The sequence below is a fragment of the Heptranchias perlo genome, chromosome 26 (genome assembly GCF_035084215.1).
Source record: "Heptranchias perlo isolate sHepPer1 chromosome 26, sHepPer1.hap1, whole genome shotgun sequence".
Classification (NCBI taxonomy): Eukaryota; Metazoa; Chordata; class Chondrichthyes; order Hexanchiformes; family Hexanchidae; genus Heptranchias; species Heptranchias perlo.
In genome coordinates, this window is record NC_090350.1 from 21,640,235 (window position 1) to 21,661,442 (window position 21,208).

Below are 21,208 nucleotides of genomic sequence, written 5' to 3' on the forward strand. Positions count from 1 at the left end.
TTGTGCTCTCTCCCTTCAACGGAAAAGATGGCACACAACCACCGGTAGAAAACTGCAACTGGGGGAAGAACATTGAAAATCCTGAGTCTACATGAACAGGAAGCTCTGGAAATAATTGACAGACAGACAGAAGAGGCTGTGAGAGACGGCAGCAGAAGGGTGATAAAGGCAGGACGAGAATCATCATCCTCCAGTGCTTTCTCAAAGTATTGCAATGCCTTCATACTCAGCCACTATTTCTTCAAGGTCAAATATCATTGTGTGCACAGCTAAACAAACTCTTGTGTGTTTCATATCCTAGGGGATGTCTTGCAGGAAGAGGCCGGTCACTCCGATGACCACCTGAGCACTGCCACTTCCAAATCTGCAATTCCTGCCACGTCATCACCAATTCTGACGAGGACTCTCGCCTACAGACACATCATCACAGAGACACCCTCTCGGCAGGAAGTAGTTGGTGAGTCAAAGGTTTTCATCAGGTAAAACACTCAACACTGCTGAGAATGAGGACCTGGGAGTGGAAGAGAAGGAGAGTGCTGTTCCTTCATGTAGGATGGAGAAATGACTACCCTCAGCTGAGAAACCTAGGGACCCATATCTTGGGCCCAATCTTCAAAAGACTGTGATTATGGAACATCGATCTCATATGCAGGCAGCGGAGGCAGTTTCCATGCATGTGATTGAGATCATGGAGAATTGGGAGGGGTTGACTACCCACATCAGCAACACATTGCAAGAAGTTTCTCAATATCCAGAACACCCTGGAGATGTCTGCAGCACCAAGGTGCCACAATGAGCAAGTAAGTGAGCTGGCACAAAAGAAGGAAACAGTGTTAAGAAGTAATTGTGGATAGGGTGGGTGGATTGTTTGGCAACTTCATTTGAATGTTGTTCTACTAACTAAACACAGCTTGACCACACAAAGTTCTCAGTTCATTTCTATGTATGTTTGCAACTTTTGGCAGCTATATGGTGGTAGGGGAAATGTAAACTTCTGACTTATGAAGGAAATGGGCAGAAGTCTTTTTCAGTGGGGGACTTTTTGAGAGTGTTAGGGGGAGAACAGGAAGACGTCAAGTGGCTTTATTTGATGTGTCAAGTTTTATTCATTGAAAGCACTGGGCTATAAGTTATGTCCACTTTGCTCTGATTTCAGGCTGTCATGTTTCACGTCCTCTGCTTCCTGTACAGCCTCTTCATGCTGTGGAAAAGGAGGCCCTTCCACTCCCCTCTAATCACTCCCCTTCAGCTTCCGGAAGCAGCAAGCCTTTTTTCATTGAGATGTTATAGTACACAGCAAGGTGCAACAATTCTGGAGACTCTTGCTGGGCTATACTGCAGAGATCTACCAGATTTATCCAAGTACCTAAAATAAGACTTCAGAATTCCTATAGACCGCTCAATCACACATTGTACCACCACTGGTCTCATTATATCTGTTGTGCCCTTCTGTCTGTGGCAGCGTTACTGGAGTCATTAGCCATCATCAATCAACCAACCTGATACACAGCTTTGAGTCATTGGGGCTGATAAGTAGATGAAGCTTCCTCGATCATAGGCATTCACATGCAGGATAAGGCGATTGACACTGCATACTAGCTGTACATTAATGGAATGAAAATCTCTCCTGTTCATGAAATATAAGGGTTGACATATGGGGCTTTGAGTGCCATGTGCGCGCTATTAATTGCTCCTTGCACCTGTGGGAACCCTGTTGGTCTGTATCAGAATTGAAGCTTTCTCTTCTTTGTTTTTCTGGTTCCATTAGGCAGGATATGAGGTGTGCAGCCTGCCTGAAGAGAGGATTAGCCACCTTCTTTATGAAATGGTGAGCTGCTGGCTGAAGGTCATCAAATGCTGCCTGCAAGGATCGAGTAGCAAAGAAATTCAAGGCAGTAGGAGCTTTAACTGCTACAAACAACGCTGTTCTGTTGGTAAAAGTGAGCTGCATGTCTTCAGCCAGGAGTTGATACATGTCCACAATACCCTCCAGGGGGAGCACAGCTTTTTGAGGCAGTGAACTGAAGAGAAATCTAAGTAAGACTTCTTGGGGTAGAAATTAATCTAGGCCTGTTTTTGGGCCCAGATTCAACACTGCACAAGCAGGGAGCGCCCAAACAGGGAGGCCCGAGGCAGTCACAAAATAAAGCCTCAGGCCTCATGTACATCTTCAGGACGAGCAGCCAACGCCTGTCACGCCTCCACAGGCAGCTCACACAACAAGGAAAATGAATTTTGGGCCATCGGCAGAAGCCCTCAGGTAAGTGGTTGGATCGGGCAACAGGGAGTGACGATCACCAGGACGGTGAAGTCAGGAGCACTCCTGCTCCCCCTAGCTTCACAGAAAGGTTTTTTTATTTTAAAAAATTAAAAACTTATCCGTAGTTGGTAGTTGCAAGGGGCCACTGAAGAATTCTGAGTGGGGTCTCTGTTCATCGGTAACAAATTTTGTGGAGGGGTCCGCCAGTAGGCGGTAGGTCTTAAACTAACACATTCAAGGGGCCCAATGCCTGTTTTAGGCATCCACCCAGGACATCCCCCTTGTTCTGTGAACCCTGGTGAGTGGATATCTGCCGGTAGGGAACAGACACCTTCTGTGATGCCTCCAATCTAGCCTCTTCCATCTCCCCATCCTCCTCCTTTTCAAAAAATAGGAAATTGGGAAATCCGTAACCTGAGTCCAAAACTGTACTTTCTGCAGAGCTGATTCAATAGATCAGTTATATCATGACAGACTCTCCAGAGCATGAAACATCTGAAATTGAGGTGCAGCCAAAGTAGAACCAACCTCCTCAATGAGGTCTGAGGATAGCACTCTGCAGCTCCCACCATCGCTAATAATAGCAGTAATAATTTGGATTGAATTCGGGGAAGAAATTAGGGAAAGTGGAGCAGGGGGTTTGCCAAGCCCTCTTGACCCCACAGGACAACCTACAGGTGAGCGTTAAAGGAAAATGGCGCTACTTCTGCAGGATAACTCTGCTTGTTTTTACCGGCATAGTTCAGGTGGTAACCATTACAGCCCCATTTAATTCAGTTTTGCGGCCCATCGCCGCCTGAAAACCAGGGCGGTAAATCAAAGGAAAATCCAGCCCAGCATATTTTATTTGTGGTTTAATTCATTTTAGGCACTGCACTTTTACATTTTGTTGCCTATGGAATATTTGGTAAAGACCATGGAACATAAATGGACCCAAAATCATGTTCAATTGGGAACAGAGCGATAGGAGCTGGATGGCAGGCTATAAAGGGAGATGGAATTGGCCTGTGAAGGCACTGAATTAGGATGGCATGGCAAACTGAAGGAGCTGCCTATCCTTTCCTTATTCCAACATAATTGCCCTGAAATTCCATAAGGCTACCATCAGTCTCCCACCTTAACTTCAGTATAAACTTTCCCACCGTTTCTCTAGGGTTTCTGCTGTTTCTCTGGGGTTTCCACAGGTCTCCTGTCAAAGTTATGGCGGGAGACCAGGGGCAATCTACGGAATTTTAGGGGATTGTGTTGTTTGTGTTTTGTTTCTTCATTGTAAAAATAACAATGTTTGGGGCGGTCTGGTTAGCAGTAGAACACTGAGCAGCTGACTCACAAGATCTTGAATTCATATCTCTATCTTGACAGACATTCTGACTCTGGTTGAGTCTCAGCTCTGCCTCTACATGGAGCAGTGCACCACATTCACTCCAAGAGGGAAGAAAACTGTCAGAACCAGGTGAGCACAGTCTGCAAAAAGGATAGCTCATATGGCTGATCACAAATTAACGAGTTTGATCAGCAGATGAAACAGGTGAATGAGGAAGTGTACTTGTGATAGAGGCATCTGTGAGGGCTTAGACATGGGAAGAGGAGGTGAAACATCAGCTCACTATACTAGCACATTGTAGATGAAACAAAGAAATTTTTACCTGCCATGGCCACAACTGATACTAGGATACAGAAGACTATCAGGTACAGAGCAATCACTGCTGTCCGCAGGGTCCAAGATGGCATTGGTATATTGAGGTAAGCTCTGCTTTCATTTATACTACTGAGCTCTGAAAAACAGTGTAACTTTATGACATATAATATACTTACATTTTCTTAGATGAATATTTGAAAAGATTAAAAATTAAAGCGAATTAGACCAAAGTCTTTCCAGCATTTTAAAAATCAATTTACAAACTATTAACCCAGTTGCTTCATTGTGAAAGTACCAACATGCTTATGCTCATGGCCTCTACCTCTTGTTCTCTGCTCTCTCTCCTCTTATGATCAATCCTATGAGGGATCTTCTCCAACCTGACTGTGCCAGTTCTGATGAAAGGTACCACTTGAAACATTAAGCTATCATTCTCTTTCAGATAGTGATTGAACTGCTGTGCACTTCCAATATTTTGGTCTAGAAATTCCCTGGGAATGCAATGCCGGTAGGTACACCAGGATTGTGCCTGCCGGTGACCTCCCCTGCTGCTCCCACTGAAGTGCATGAGGTCAAGGGGAGGGGCAATGAAGAGCAAGTCGTTGGCGGTGTCTCTGGAGCGCCCACCCCCGCCCCGACCCCCACCAGAGAGACTGGAAACATTGGCCTAGGCTTCCCAGACTGGTGGGTTGCCGGTGCCTCCCCAAAAGGGGAAGAAGCTGCTCTCAGTGGCCCCTTGCGCGAGGGCTGCTTGCAATGTTAAAGAAAACTTTTCCCTGGATCTTTAGGCTCCAGACCCTGATTCTGAGATAAAAGAATATCAGCCCCTATCGGTGTTTATTTGAAACTAATATTTTTTCCGGATAGGACAAGCAAACTTACATCCAAATCAAACCCATCGCCAAACTGAGGAAAAATCCACAGAAGCGATGGACCTGGAGTAGAAAATTGCAGGCTTTTATAATATAAATATAAACCTAAAGGACATAGAATTCAGTGTTCCCTAAAGGTTACTTTGAAATCCTTACGGCAATTAATTGTAATTATCTGGAAATCCTGAATTAGTTTCTTTTGTATAGGATGCCCTAGTTAAGCTTGAAAACTTGTTGATTCTGGCTTGTGCCTAAGGGCTTTTCTTATAGACACAACATGGTACAGCAGAGAAAGTAAACTAGATAAAATCCAGAACAACAATTCAAATTCCTTACAGTAATGGCACTGTGATGTTTAATGTTCTGTTTAAATTTTACGATATTTGTAAAGCAACTGGAAGTTCTGGATACAACAGAGGCCAGCTCAAAGTAAATTTAAACTTGCTAGTGTAGTTTAAGAAGGCATGAAACAGAAATATTCTTCCTCTTCCTCCCTACCCTGGAATGATAAAGATGACAAAAAACAGAATGTGTTGGAAACATTCAGCAGATCAGGCAGCATCTGTTGAGAATAGACAAGTCAACATTTCGGGTATCTTCAGCACAACTTCATCAGACCCTTCTGTTCTAATGAAGGGTCCATACCCAAAATATCAACTAATCTGTTCTGTCCATAGATGCTGAGTGTTTCCAGCATCTTCTACTTTTGTTTCAGATTTCCAGCATCTGCAATATTTTACTTTTTACAGTAGCCCAGAGAATATTCTAGCACCACTAACTCTCCCAAACAATTAAGTCACAATTGTCTCCTCTGCCTCAGTTTGGGAGCAGGAGTCAGCACTGGTCGATGCTGCTGTATTTTCTACTTCCTGAAATAGAAGCACATTGCTGAGGAAGTGGTGACTAAGGAACATTAACACAATGTTTAATTTTCTCAGCTCAGCAAAAAATATTCAGAAAAAAAAACAAGTAAGCATTTCTATGCAATGGGATAAAAGAATTCTTATTCCATTCAATTGTAAGGTTTTGCATTGAAATATTCCTAATTTACACTACTAGGTTCATAGCAGAATATTGAATATTAAGACAATTAGGGTGACAAGGACTTGAATACTCTGGCACACATAAGTAGATGGATGGTAGTGAAGGGGCGCATTCCCGCACTCCGCCATTGGTGGCCGCATCTTCAGCTGCCTAGGTCCTAAGCACAGGAATTCCCTCCCTAAATCTCTGTCACTCTCTCCTCCTTTAAGTCACTCCTTAAAACCTACCTCTTTGACCAAGCTTTTGGTCATCTGACCTAATATCTCTTTCTGTGACTCAGTGTCAAATTTTGTCTCATAACGCTCCCGTGAAGAGCCTTGGGATGTTTTTACTACGTCAAAGGCATTATATAAATCCAAGTTGTTGTTGTATAGACAGTGAGCAGAAAAATCATCGCATTCAATTCGTTGAAATGAATGCAAGCGGAGGGAAAGGTGACAAACACCATCTTTACAGATGGCCAACAGCCTATTAGTAATGTAATGTTTGTTGGCAATTCAGTGAGTTCCCAACATTCATACAGCCTTGAACAATGCCCCACAGAGGAGTAAGATGTGAGAAGCAGTTTCATTTTCAAGAAGAACTTGGCATGACAGAAATTGCACAGAGCCAGTTCAGGCATACTGAATCTCAGTGAACATAGATTCCACTATAATTAATGACTTGGAAGAATGGTAAGTATTTAACCTATATAAAAATTTTATTATTGTGGGAAATAGAGCAGAATGAACAACCACTGCCTTATTGGATAGCATGAGGTTGTTCCAAATAGTATTTATCTCACAAGACAATTCCCCCCCACCCCACTTTAAGTAAAAAAAAAAGAATAAAATTCAAAATCCATGGGGTCAGATTCTGCTTTTAAATTATTTGGGAGCATCAAGATTAAATTAAGTGGGATCAAGAAAGAACAGAAAGAAAAAAAGATAATGAGTTATGTATAGAAAAGGGGATAGAAAGATACAAATACAGAAACAAATTCCTTCTCAATAATTATAAACTTTAAATGTACTTACTATCATCACATAAATTAATTTCTGAGTGAGAGTTAGAAGATTGCATCATACTGGCTTCTTCTTTCAAGTTTTCCAGTAGAGTAATATTATCGCTGCCCTCGGGCAATTTCTCCCACTTTGCCATATCTTGGTACCGTCTGGCTGAAAATAAGGCATTCAGACTCAGTGAATGGGCATATATATACACCTGAATAGATAAAGATTAAAGCAGACATGGTAAAGCACAATGGGGTTGTAAATATATTCCTACGTTTTTAAAATATAATTCCATTCCCGTATTCACTCAAAATTTAAGAAAAGAAAGACTGAGGAGTTAAATACAAATATCGCAGACATTATTTCAACTCTAGAATATTTGCTCTGACAATGCTCTAAATGGTGGGATACAATAGGCTTCTTTAGAACAGTCTAACATTCAGAGTCACTGATAGATCGTCTCGGCCTTTTACCTAAAATTACATTTATTTTTCACAATCCACACTTTGTTTTTTTTGTGTGTATCAAAGCGACAGATATCAAAGTGAGGGATTGGAGTATCATCAACCAGCCACAGAACAAGCACAGCATGGGTAAATCTTCAGACATAGAGGAAAACGGATGTCTATTCCATCCCAACATCTTTGCCTTAATACTGAGCTCACAAAAAAAGTGCCTAGTATATCAGTGTGACTTTTTTTAAAATTCTGCTTCATTCATCATTATGACCTTGAGTAACATGGCCAATTTAGTCCAAATATACTGAATTGTGGATGGTTCTTTGTTATGGGCCAGCACCTACTAATAACTACATCAGGGCTGCCCAAACTCATTCTGTATCAGAACCTTGCAGCCAGAAAACAGAGGTGAATTTCATAATATCGGACTGAGCTGGATTCCTAAACCAGAACCCAGAACTGAAAGCGCAGTAGGTTAACTTACTCTGTTTTCCAGTCTCCTCCCACACCCTTTAACTTATATCTGGTTTTTAAAAAAAATCAATGGCATCAAGATTTATAGCCATCTTGTCTACTACCGTAGTTTATTTGAAATGCCTGCCAAGTAGTGGGCTCCAGATTACACATACCCTTCTTTTCAATGGTTACTAATGAGCAGCAAATGGAGAAATCAGCTTCAGTTTGCAATCAAGAACAAGACATAAGGATGCTGGTGATCCTGGGATGATTATGTTGGCAGAGGTGCCCCCTCCCTCCCCACCACCAATAATCACGGCACAGTATTCAGACTAAGAACAACAGTGGTCAGTGTGTGATCACCCACTAGTGGTGTGCTGTAGCAATGGCTCCACTAAGTGTCGGCCAGATCTGTTTTTTTAGTGAAGGGATATGCAGAAAGCTTCTTAATAGTTGAAAGGTTGAGAGAGCCTAAGCTGCCCTGGAACATGACCCGTGCAAACACCAGTGGTGTACTAACAGTGTGAGGAACACCAGTTAACAGCATGCAGATAAACCACAATTATAGCGGATTCAGTGGAAGTTTGATAGGGAATTTGAGGAACGGAGTGGAAATCAGTACGTGCATGTAAAAAGAACCCAAGATAGGGGGGAAAGAAAACAGAACCAAGGAAAAGTAACCGAGGTATGGAGAAACTTCCTAGTTCTTCCTAGAAAGAACTAGGAAGAGAGATAGCAGAAAATGAAGAAAAATTGCACGAAAATAGAACGTCCTGTATTAATGAAACAAAACAGTTACAAAACCATCTATATTAAAATCCTTTTGCTATGACACATGCACACAAATAAATTAAAATTTCATAGAATTTAACAAATTTAACAAATATATAGCAAGTTTTTACATTAAATATTGCTCAACCCAAACCAAATCTAAATCAAAGATTCAACAACTACTCACAAGGTTATTTGAATTTTTGTATTTTGGAACCTTGAGGAGAACACTCTAATCTTCACACATTAGGAACACAGAGTAGAAGAGAGCTCTCCTCAGTGTACTCCACACGCAATCACAAGACTGCGTGAGTGGGATCTAAGATATGATTAGTTCGCAGCACAGACAGGCAGGTCTGCGATCAAATCAAATGCAGGTTGCAAATTTTATTAGGGTATAGGTGTAACAAAAAAAAAACAGGGTTTGTTCAACTGGAGAGGGAACTTAGTAAAACTGTCATATAAATCTATAAAGATGATTGTCCTGGGTCTTCTATGGACAATTGGATGGCAGAATTTAATTAGTCCAGGAAAACAGGCCAAAGACCATGAATATAAACTTACTGTAAGTAATTATTAGGATTAATGTACTTGACGTGTTTGAAGTACTGACTATTAATCCATGAATGGTGATTTCACGGGGTTTAAATGGGGCAAGTATAATGCTGTCTAGAGATTGAGGAGTGATTGGTAGAAAAATAAGTGAGTCAAAACTCATATTTGGATGTGGTTGTGAAGAACAAGTAGTAACCCTTAAAACGAGATAGTAGAGGTGGTAACCAGTATAGTAGAGAGCTTTTTTCACAATAATTTCACTGTAGAAGATAGCTGTAGGTAATTAGAGTGACGAGTGTACTTGAGTTCAGGGAGAAAATGATCAGAAACTAAATACTTATTAACATACTAGGCTCAGATAAAATGTATTTTAGAATGCTTAAAGAGTGAAGTAGAAGAGAAATGTTGCAAAGCTCATTGAAGGTAATTGTAAAAAAGAGTAGGATGTTCAGAGGTGATGGGTATCACTCAAAGGGATGCAGACAAACTTAGAAACTGGGCAAATGAAAGTCAAGTGTTGTTTAGCATTGAGAACCACAACTTAATTTATAGTGTAACAAAATATAATAACTGTAATTTGTATTGAAGAGTCTATCAATAAATGAAGTGCAGCAGTTAATACAATTGTCACATTGCCTGGCAGCAATTGCCAAGTTAATTGGATTGCTAGTGTATAAGTAGATCCATTAAGTAGAAGTCTGAGGATAATACACTAAAAATCTATAAACCATTTGTGAGTACACACTGGAATATTGAGTCAGTACTTATGAAGATACAAAGGTGTTAAAAGTAAGTTAGTGAATGTCCACAAAGGATGGGCATAATCCAGATTCATCATGGAGCAAAAGGATACATGGTCAGTGCCAAGGCATAAGAAAATTAAAATGGTCAGAGCAGCTTATAGTACAAAACCTTGCAAAGGTGAGTTGCACAAGCTGAATGGACTTTCCTATTCTTACCCTCTGTTCTTATTGGATTAACACAGTAAATAAATAATAATTTAAGTGTTATCATGTTGTGAGTATTAATTGAGATGGATCTGCTTCAGATTTCATAGTTAACTGAGCATTAGTGTAAGTAAACAGCAAGGACACTTTTGATATAAATGTAAGAATGTTTTGTTCACTCTAAAATCATTTTAACATTGTTTCAATGTACATGCATTGATTTGGTTGTGCTGTACCTGATCACCTAGTGATGTTGATTTTAGGTAATCACTTCCTGTAAATAACATTGCATTGGATGAAAATCCGGTTTGCTAATCAATATTCAGAATACCTGCTCAGATATCTATTTGTGCTGCCTGCTTTGCCTTACCTTTTTGGCCAGTATACTTTAACTAGCATTGCTTTTCTTTTAAATTGTAGCATCTTATAAGTGGTTCTGTAAAATTCTATTCACATGTGGTATAATTATACTAGATATGCTTATCCTTCACTGAACACAAATCTATTTGACCTAATACTAAACTCAGGAGAGCAATTTTTACAAAGTCATTAGAGGATTGTTTAAAACTGAAATAGAGACTTGTATACAAAGGATGTAGGATATAACTTGTCCATATTTGTTCCTTTCCAATGACTTGTCGGCATTCCACCATTTCTAATGAAGGTTGGAACGGATTAATAAACTGCAGCTCAACCATCCGATTTGAATATTACAAAAGGACAGAATGCTTGCCTCTGTGATTTTGGTAAACTCCACAAACAAACGAAATCAGCAAAAAAATTCATAATTGTTAAAGACTGCACTGTGCGCATTTCCTAGTTTGACTGTGACTGTCCTACTTTTGTTGACTGCATTCTAATTTTAAAAACAAATCCGATAGCTTAATGCCCCGAGTACAGTGTGTGTTCATTCCTCCCTCACCACCAAACACTCCACGTAATGTCTGACCCTGAATAGGAACTGCGATTTCAGCCCATACCAACAATGCCCCCCACCCCACCCCCTCCCAACATGTAACCCTGAACAAGTGCCAGAGTTACTCAATAATGCTGATATCTTTTTCCAGCCAGTACATTGTCTGACCCTGAAAGGGAACAAATTCAAAATCTGTGTATTGTGTGTATTCTACTCAAAAAGGATTCTGTTGGAGCACCTTTTGACCATGATTTTCACAACTATAATACTTACGTTTTCAAGTATATATCAAAATATTTATTTTTATATAAGAGTAGGTGCCATCAACAATGAATGAAACAAGGGATTATGCTTTCCTGAGGCCATCATAAGATCCTGATGAAGCAAGAGACAAGAAAGACCATTCGGCCATCTGCTCCATTTCTTCTACAGACCATGCGTAATTTCCCCTATTGTGGATTCTACTCAATTTATTAATCTCCAGAAGGAAGTTTTTGTAAAGTTTCTCCCTGTTCCAAAAATATCTATCTTACAAGTTACAAGTTATTTTTTCCACCTGTTTCTTTTCATTGCCTCTCTATGATCGAAGCAGCTCGGAAACTATTGTAGTCCCATGTATTCCATGTAGTATTTGATCATCTCTTTTTATACTCACTTAAAAGTGCTCCTAGCCATATATTTGTCTACGTTTTTTAAGGGTTTAATTAGCAAAGAACTCACTGTTTGTGCTAAGAGTTTATCTCACACATTCACTTTTCTAATTTCTAGTTTTGCTTGAGGCTTATTCATTTTGTATTCACATCCTCTAGTTCTGTTCCCACAATCCAAACAAAGTAGTCTGCTTATCATTACTTCATCTATGTCCCTCAGTGTTTCAAGGATCTGAATCATGTCCTCTCTCAATCTTTTCCCCAGTAAAAACAATGCCAGTTCTATGAGTCTGTCTTCATAACTTCGAACCTAGGTCCTTATGATTCTTCTCTGGTGTTAATTTTTATGTTTAAAAACATATTTACTTAATTGCTGCATCGAGCCATTTTACATTCATTATGTATCATTCAAAGCAAACATTTAAAGGTTTTTTTGGACGATAGAACAAAAAAAAAATATGACAGAAATTACCTTTTGGCCACTTGCTTTCTACAAAACTGGAGATCCACAGAACTCTGGTGCTAAAGTAAAGGAAGTAATTTTTATGGGAGCTGTTCGGTAAATTCGTGTTCAATTCCAGCTTGGTTAAATGTTAAATTTCTGGATTCTTTATAAGGTTCACCTGAAAGAGTTAGTCTGCGATGCAATCTCTGGTTTGGGGAAATGAAAGAGAGACCAGTCATCAGTTTCTGGATTGTACGTTTGTAACAAATTTCAAAATCCCATTATAAGATCTTGTAAGAATCAGAAAAGATAGTTTACAAGTCTTGGTAACACCTTCCTTATTTTTAGAGTGAAACATTCTCCACACATCACAGGAGTGGGCCCTTTGTCCTGTTAATCTTGGGTAGTCACATGGATGAAATGTAGACTGTGGTCATAAACTTTATTGTCAACATGTGATTGGCTATTCACACCATCAATAAAAGGCAGTTAGTGCACCCAAGCGTCAATTCATGGTCAAAATTGTCTTACATTTGCCAAACCTTACTCTTTGGTCCTGACTCCTTTCCAGGGTCTAACCTTCTGGCAGATTAAGTCCTCTCTTAAAACCCCACCACAATGGCCTCCTCCTCCTAAGTTTTAGTACTTTGTTACAAATATACAAAGCAGAAAGTTGTGCCAATTGTTAGCATTTTTATAAATACTGTAAGTTCAATCAGCATTTGATTGAGAGAATTCCAGGATGCGGCTGTTGTTTGGATGCAAAGGAGTTTCAATCCAACCTCTGAGCTCTGCGAGGCTGTAACACTGGAGAATGCATTCCACCATCCATGTAGCTATGTATTGTTTGTTTAATGGTTTTGATTCCATAGGAAATGAATAAATTGTGGCTTACATAAATGTTCCATGCATTTAGCATAAAATTGTACAGCTCTAAGAACATCTAAGTAGCTAGTAAACTACGTAAACCAACACTGTCACCAGAACCAAATAGCATGCTGTATTGGAATGCCCTCACACAAGGGGAGATGTTGACTGGCCACACGGATAGCTGTCCAGGTGCTTGGCAATTTTCAACATCTGGAGGTCTTGTATGTGCTTCCAGCTGCTCAAAACCACCATGTGCAAACATGCACTGGCAGGAGACCTCCTGTTGTTAAAGAACTGTCCACACTTAAGGTGACAGCCCTGGGCGTTTTGGACTGCGGCTCCACAGGAGCTGAGAATGGAGAGGCATGCTGTCACTGCCAGCAAGGATCCTCCTTTTTAGTTTTCATTGCTATCCTTACTCGCTTTCTCACTCGCAAAGACATATGTTCGACAACTGCAACATGGCATGGAATATATTAACATCTTACCTCTCTTAGAAGATCAAATGGCTTGTACTACATTTTGCTTTCCTCATTCAATAGTCTTTCCAAGATGAGGTGGCTGTGGCTGGTGAGAACCAGGAACCAAGGACTTCACAGCTGGTTGGTCATGTACCTTACACAACTCAAGCACCATCACAGATGTTAGCACCCCAAGGCATTTGTACAATGAGTTTAAGAAGGGAGGACTAAGTGAGGCACCCATCACAAGTGAGAAGGATCAAGTGGAAATGGCAGCCAAAGAACAGCAAGCTGCTGCCCAGGAGCACAGCCTCAAACAGTCCTCCAGTGCTTAGGCAAGGAATTGATACCCCACTGCGTCTGCCGTCAGAGAGATGAATGATCGATGAGCAAACGGCATTCATAATATTTTTTGAAACCGCATTGGACCACCTACAAGGGTTGTTGGAGAAGGCACAGCAATGTAACTCCAACCTCAGCAGCAACGTGAACGATTTTGTCAACTGCAGTGCATCATGGAATTATAAAATGGTTACAGCACAGAAGGAGACCATTTGGCCCATCAAGCCCATGCTGGCTCTTTGTAAAAGCAATCCAGTTAGTCCCATTCCCCCGCTCTTTCTCTGTAGCCCTGCAATTTTTTTCCCTTCAAGTATTTATCCAATTCCTTTTTGAAAGCCACAATTGAATCTACTTACACCACCCTTTCAGGCAGCGCATTCCAGATCACAACTATTCGCTGTGTAAATAAGTTATTCCTCATGTCGCCTTTGGTTCTTTTGCCAATCACCTTAAATCTGTGTCCTCTGGTTCTCGACCCTTTCCCCAAGGGAACAGTTTCTCTTTATTTACATTATCAAAACCCTTCATGATTTTGAACTCTTCTATCAAATCTCCTCTTAACCTTCTTTGCTCTAAGGAGAACAACCCCAGCTTCTCCAGTCTATCCACGTAACTGAAGTCCCTCATCCCTGGAACCATTCTAATAAATCTTTTCTGCACCCTCTCTAAGGCCTTCACATCCTTCCTAAAGTGCGGTGCCCAGAATTGGACACAATACTCCAGCTGTGGCCAAACCAGTGTTTTATAAAGGTTCAACATAACTTTCTTGCTTTTGTACTCTATGCCTCTATTTACAAAGCCCAGGATCCCGTATGCTTTTTTTAACCGCTTTCTCAACCTGTCCTGCCACCTTCAAAGATTTGTGCACATATCATATCCCGGGTCTCTCTATTCCTGCACCACCTTTAGAATTATACCATTTAGTTTATATTGCTTCGCCTCATTCTTCCTGCCAAAATGTATAAAATTTCATCTGCCATGTGTCTGCCCATTCCACCAGCTTGTCTATATCCTCTTGAAGTCTATTACCAACCTCCTCAATGTTTACTACACTTCCAAGTTTTGTGTCATCTGCAAATTTTGAAATTGTGCCCTGTACATCCAACTCCAAGTCATTTATATCAAAAAAAACAATGGTCCTAGTACTGACCCCTGGGGAACACCACTGTATTCCTTCCTCCAGTCCGAAAAACAACTGGGATATGCAACAACTTCATAGTCATCTGCAGGTGAGCCCAGAGGACAGAAGGGCCAAGTCCAGATGAAATATCCCTCACAAATGCTGTGACTGGGGTTATGGAAACCATGGGCTCCAATTTACCGGAGTTTGTCACGACTGGTGAAGGGCCGATTAGGGACCATAAGGAGATCTGCTCATGGAAGCAGTGGGCATGGCTGAGGTATTAAATGAGTACTTTGCATCAGTCTTTACCAAGGATGAAGATGCTGCCAGAGTCTCGGTAAAGGAAGATATAGTTAAGATATTTTTTATTCGTTCATGGGATGTGGGCGTCGCTGGCAAAGCCAGCATTTATTGCCCATCCCTAATTGCCCTTGAGAAGGTGGTGGTGAGCTGCCTTCTTGAACCGCTGCAGTCCGTGTGGTGAAGGTTCTCCCACAGTGCTGTTAGGAAGGGAGTTCCAGGATTTTGACCCAGCGACGACGAAGGAACGGCGAGGGTGGTGAATGGGGTATCAATCAAGCGGGCTGCTTTGTCCTGGATGGTGAGGAACTTCTTGAGTGTTGTTGGAGCTGCACCCATCCAGGCAAGTGGAGAGTATTCCATCACACTCCTGACTTGTGCCTCGTAGATGGTGGAAAGGCTTTGGGGAGTCAGGAGGTGAGTCACTCGCCGCAGAATACCCAGCCTCTGACCTGCTCTTGTAGCCACAGTATTTATATGGCTGGTCCAGTTAAGTTTCTGGTCATTGGTGACCCCCAGGATGTTGATGATGGGGGATTCGGCGTTGGTAATGCCGCTGAATGTCAAGGGGAGGTGGTTAGACTCTCTCTTGTTGGAGATGGTCATTGCCTGGCACTTGTCTGGCGCGAAAGTTACTTGACACTTATCGGCCCAAGCCTGGATGTTGTCCAGGTCTTGCTGCATGCAGGCACGGACTGCTTCATTATCTGAGGGGTTGCGAGTGGAACTGAACACTGCAATCATCAGCGATCATCCCCATTTCTGACCTTATGATGGAGGGAAGGTCATTGATGATGCAGCTGAACGTGGTTGGGCCTAGGACACTGCCCTGAGGAACTCCTGCAGCAATGTCCTGGGGCTGAGATGATTGGCCTCCAACAACCACTACCATCTTCCATCGTGCTAGGTATGACTCCAGCCACTGGAGAGTTTACCCCCTGATTCCCATTGACTTCAATTTTACTAGGGCTCCTTGGTGCCACATTCGGTCAAATGCTGCCTTGATGTCAAGGGCAGTCACTCTCACCTCACCTCTGGAATTCAGCACTTTTGTCCATGTTTGGACCAAGGCTGTAATGAGGTCTGGAGCCGAGTGGTCCTGGCAGAACCCAAACTGAGCGTCGGTGAGCAGGTTATTGGTGAGTAAATGCTGCTTGATAGCACTGTCGACGACACCTTCCATCACTTTGCTGATGATTGAGAGTAGACTGATGGGGCGGTAATTGGTCAGATTGGATTTATCCTGCTTTCTGTGGACAGGACATACCTGGGCAATTTTCCACATTGTTGGGTAGATGCCAGTGTAGTAGCTGTACTGAGACAGCTTGGCTAGAGACGCAGCTAGTTCTGGAGCACAAGTTTTCAGCACTACAGCCGGGATGTTGTCGGGGCCCATAGCCTTTGCTGTATCCAGTGCACTCAGCCGTTTCTTGATATCACGTGGAGTGAATCGAATTGGCTGAAGACTGGCTTCTGTGATGGTGGGGATATCAGGAGGAGGCTGAGATGGATCATCCACTCAGCACTTCTGGCTGAAGAGGGCTGCAAACGCTTCAGCCTTGTCTTTTGCACTCACGTGCTGGACTCCACCATCATTGAGGATGGGGATGTTTACAGAGCCTCCTCCTCCTGTTAGTTGTTTAATTGTCCACCACCATTCACGATTGGATGTGGCAGGACTGCAGAGCTTTGATCTGATCCGTTGGTTGTAGAATCGCTTAGCTCTGTCTAAAGCATGTTGCTTCCGCTGTTTAGCATGCATGTAGTCCTGAGTTGTAGCTTCACCAGGTTGGCACCCCATTTTTAGGTACGCCAGGTGCTGCTTCTGGCATGCTCTTCTGCACTCCTCATTGAACCAGGGTTGATCCCCTGGCTTGTTGGTAATGGTAGAGTGAGGAATATGCCGGACCATGAGGTTGCAGATTGTGCTGGAATACAATTCTGCTGCTGCTGATGGCCCACAGCACCTCATGGATGCCCAGTTTTGAGCTGCTAGATCTGTTCTGAATCTATCCCATTTAGCACGGTGATAGTGCCACTCAACACGTTGGATGGTGTCCTCAGTGCGAAGACAGGACTTCATCTCCACAAGGACTGTGCGGTGGTCACTCTTACCAATACTGTCATGGGCAGATGCATCTGCGACAGGTAGATTGGTGAGGACGAGGTCAAGTAGGTTTTTCCCTCGTGTTGGTTCGCTCATCACCTGCTGCAGTCCCAGTCTGGCAGCTATGTCCTTCAGGATTCGGCCAGCTCGGTCAGTAGTGGTGCTACCGAGCCATTCTTGGTGATGGTCATTGAAACCCCCCACCCAGAGTACATTCTGTGCCCTTGCTACCCTCAGTATTTCCTCCAAATGGTGTTCAACATGGAGGAGGACTGATTCATCAGCTGAGGGAGGACGGTAGGTGGTAATCAGCAGGAGGTTTCCTTGCCCATGTTTGACCTGATACCATGAGATTTCATGGGGTCCAGAGTCAATGTTGAGGACTCCCAGGGCCACTCCCCCCTGACTGTATATCACTGTACCGCCACCTCTGGTTGGTCTGTCCTGCCGGTGGGACAGGACATACCCAGGGATGGTGATGGAAGAGTCTGGGACATTGGCTGAAAGGTATGATTCTGTGAGTATGGCTATGTCAGGCTGTTGAAGAATAGTCTGTGGGACAGCTCTCCCAATTTTGGCACAAGTCACCAGATGTTCGTGAGGAGGACTTTGCAGGGTCGACTGAGCTTGGTTTGCCTTTGTCGTGTCCGGTGCCTAGTGGTCCAATGCCAGGTTTTATTCTTATTATGATTTTCTTTAGCGAGATTTTACAACTGAGTGGCTTGCTAGGCCATTTCAGAGGGCAATTAAGAATCAACCACATTGCTGTGGGTCTGGAGTCACATATAGGCCAGACCAGGTAAGGATGGCAGGTTTCCTTCCCTAAAGGACATTAATGAACCAGAGATAGACTGGATGGGCTAAAAATTGAGAAAGAAGAGGTACTAGAAAGGCTAGCTGTACTTAAAATAGATAAACCACCTGGTCCGGATGAGATGCATCCTCGGATGCTGAGGGAAGTAAGGGGGCAAATTGCGGAGGTACTGGCCATAATCTTCCAGACATCCTTAGATACGGGGGTGGTGCCAGAGGACTGGAGAATTGCAAATGTTACAGCCCTTTCAAAAAAGGTTGTAAAGATAAATCCAGCAACTCGGTGGTGGGGAAACTTTTGGAAATGATAATCCGGGACAGAATTAACAGTCACTTGGACGAGTGTGGATTGATTAGGGAAAGCCAGCACAGATCTGTTGAAGGCAAATCGTGTTTAACCAACTTGATAGAGTTTTTTGATGAGCTAACAGAGAGGGTAGATGAGGGCAATGCAGTTGATGTTGTGTGTATGGATTTTCAAAAAGCGTTTGATGAAGTGCCACATAGTAGACTTGCTATTAAGATTCGGCCCATGGAATAAAGGGGTCAATAGCAACATGGATACGGAATTGGCTAAATGACAGGAAACAGAGAGTAGTGGTGAGTGGTTATTTTTCAGACTGGAGGGAGGTGTGCAGTGGTGTTCCCCAGGGGTCGGTGCTGGGACCACTGCTTTTCTTGATATATATTAATGACTTGGACTTGGGAGTGCAGGGCATAATTTCAAAATTTGCAGATGACACAAAACTTGGAAGGGTAGTGAACAGTGAGGAGGATAACGATAGATTTCAAGAGAATATGGACAGGCTGGTGGCATGGGCGGACACGTGGCAGATGAAGTTTAATGCGGAAAAATACGAGGTGATGCGTTTCGGTAGGAAAAATGAGGAGCGGCAATATAAACTAGAGGGCACAATTCTAAAAGGGATGGAGGAACAGAGGGATTTGGGAGTGTATGTGCATAAATAGTTGAAGATGGCAGGGCAGGTTGAGAAAGCAGTTAAAAAAGCATGCAGGGTCCTGGGCGTTATAAATGGAGGCATAGAGTACAAAACCAAGGAAGTCATGATGAACCTTTATAAAACAATAGTTCGGCCACAACTGGAGTATTGTGTCCAGTTCTGGGCACCGCACTTTAGGAAGGATGTGAAGGCCTTAGAGAGGGTACAGAGGAGATTTACTAGAATGATTCCAGGGATGAGGGACTTAAATTATGGTGATAGACTGGAGAAGCTGGGATTGTTCTCCTTGGAAAAGAGAAGGTTGAGAGGAGATTTGATAGAGGTATTTAAAATCATTAAGGGTCGAGACAGAGTGGATAGAGAGAAACTGTTCCCATTGGTGGAAGGGTCAAGAACCAGAGGGCATAGATTTAAGGTGATTGGCAAAAGAACCAAAGGTGATACGAGGAAAAACTTTTTTACACAGCAACTGGTTAGGATCTGGAATAGGGAGTGGTGGAGGCAGATTCAATCATGGCCTTCAAAAGGGAACTGGATAAGTACTTGAAACAAAAAAATGTGCAGGGCTACAGGTATAGGGCAGGGCGGTGGGTCTAGCTCATGTATAGAGCCGATGCGGACTCGATGGGCCGAATGGCCTCCTTCCGTGCTGTAACCTGCTATGATACTGTGATCCTATGGAGTTGACAAGCTGATGGATCGGTTTGCCAAAGCCATGTTGGCGGGCTTCACATTCCTCAATGATAGCCTACTGCCTGCTCTCACACAGTTCACTGGTCATCCTGCATAACTCACACTTTAGACATGGCAAAGGAAAGGACTGATGAGCCAGCTTCCTGAAGGTGACCATACATATATCCAACCCAGCCAGCTCCCTCAAAGGAATAACGAAGTACTAGTTAGCAGGCAGGCATTGAAAGCCTCTGCCTCCTCAGATGTAGCAGGACTATCTCATTAACATACACCCAGAGATACAATACCACCACCAGTCCTTGAACCCTGCACTGAACACCAGCAGCTTACCACCACACTTGCTCCTCCCACTCAGAGAGCACTTGGATGTAGCATTAGATTAGGAAGCAGAAGAAACACACCTTATATGGTCACCAGGGGGAGGGATAGTGGTAGCTATTAGAAACTTCCAAATGCAAATGTCAGATAATGAATTATGAGCATTTTATTTCTCTTTTGTGTGCACAATTTTTATTTGGAAGGGCCATATTATGGTCCCAAGTGATGGTAAGATGGTGTGAGATGGCAGTTTAGCTAAAGTAGATGGAAATGTCCAACATTATGTGGTGTTTTATTCACCTGCAATACCTGTGCATAGGTTGGATCTGGGAATTACAGGGAGCAGTTAGCAATAAGAACATAAGAACATAAGAAATAGGAGCAGGAGTAGGCCAATCGGCCCCTCGAGCCTGCTCCGCCATTCAATAAGATCATGGCTGATCTGATCCTAACCTCAAATTTAAATTCATGTCCAATTTCCTGCCCGCTCCCCGTAACCCCTAATTCCCTTTACTTCTAGGAAACTGTCTATTTCTGTTTTAAATTTATTTAATGATGTAGCTTCCACAGCTTCCTGGGGCAGCAAATTCCACAGACCTACTACCCTCTGAGTGAAGAAGTTTCTCCTCATCTCAGTTTTGAAAGAGCAGCCCCTTATTCTAAGATTATGCCCCCTAGTTCTAGTTTCACCCATCCTTGGGAACATCCTTACCGCATCCACCCAATCAAGCCCCTTCACAATCTTATATGTTTCAATAAGATCGCCTCTCATTCTTCTGAACTCCAATGAGTAGAGTCCCAATCTACTCAACCTCTCCTCATATGTCCACCCCCTCATCCCCGGCAATGAGTGTTTACCACCAATCTTGCTGGTTGCACTTCTATTTCCAACTCTTCATCCCGCTTGTCATCCTTTGCTACTGCTGCACAGTGGGCCTCCTCCTCGTCCTGCTGCATGCATACTTCTCTTTGTATTGTGAAGTCACGCAGCAGACTGATTGTTTTGAACACCTTTACTGGGTTATAGAGAAGCGCCCGACCTGAGCAATCCAAACATTGGAATCTTAGCATCTTAATAGTATGCCCAACAGTATTTGTGGTTGTGGCATGTGCCTCATTGTATTTATGTTCTGCTGCTGTTTGGGGGCTTCCCAATGGGGTCATCAGCCATGTTACTAGTCAACCAGCAAACGTCAGTCTATCTGAGCCTTCCA

General features: G+C 42.7%; 1 protein-coding gene and 1 long non-coding RNA gene across 4 annotated transcripts in view; one reads left to right on the forward strand and one right to left on the reverse strand.

Annotated features, from left to right (window-relative positions):
• LOC137342812 (macrophage scavenger receptor types I and II-like) overlaps nt 1-8,772 on the reverse strand; it is a 34,558-nt gene extending 25,786 nt beyond the window's left edge. The window contains exons 1-3 of one of the 3 annotated variants that reach the window (XM_068006999.1): nt 8,680-8,772; nt 6,832-6,968; nt 3,907-4,035 (exon numbers count right to left, since the gene is read on the reverse strand). In XM_068006999.1, the coding sequence (XP_067863100.1) occupies nt 3,907-4,035; nt 6,832-6,955 (253 nt within the window). In that variant the 5' untranslated portion in view covers nt 6,956-6,968; nt 8,680-8,772. Of the gene's footprint in view, nt 1-3,906; nt 4,036-6,831; nt 7,019-8,679 lie in introns of all 3 variants that reach the window. The other 2 variants (XM_068006998.1, XM_068007000.1) reach the window with 2 other exon arrangements.
• A 167-nt stretch (nt 8,773-8,939) lies between these two features.
• Nucleotides 8,940-21,208, forward strand: part of LOC137342813 (uncharacterized) — a 192,544-nt gene continuing 180,275 nt past the window's right edge. Inside the window, exon 1 of the long non-coding RNA XR_010967343.1 lies at nt 8,940-9,057. This is a non-coding gene — a long non-coding RNA (uncharacterized lncRNA). The remainder of the gene's footprint in view (nt 9,058-21,208) is intronic.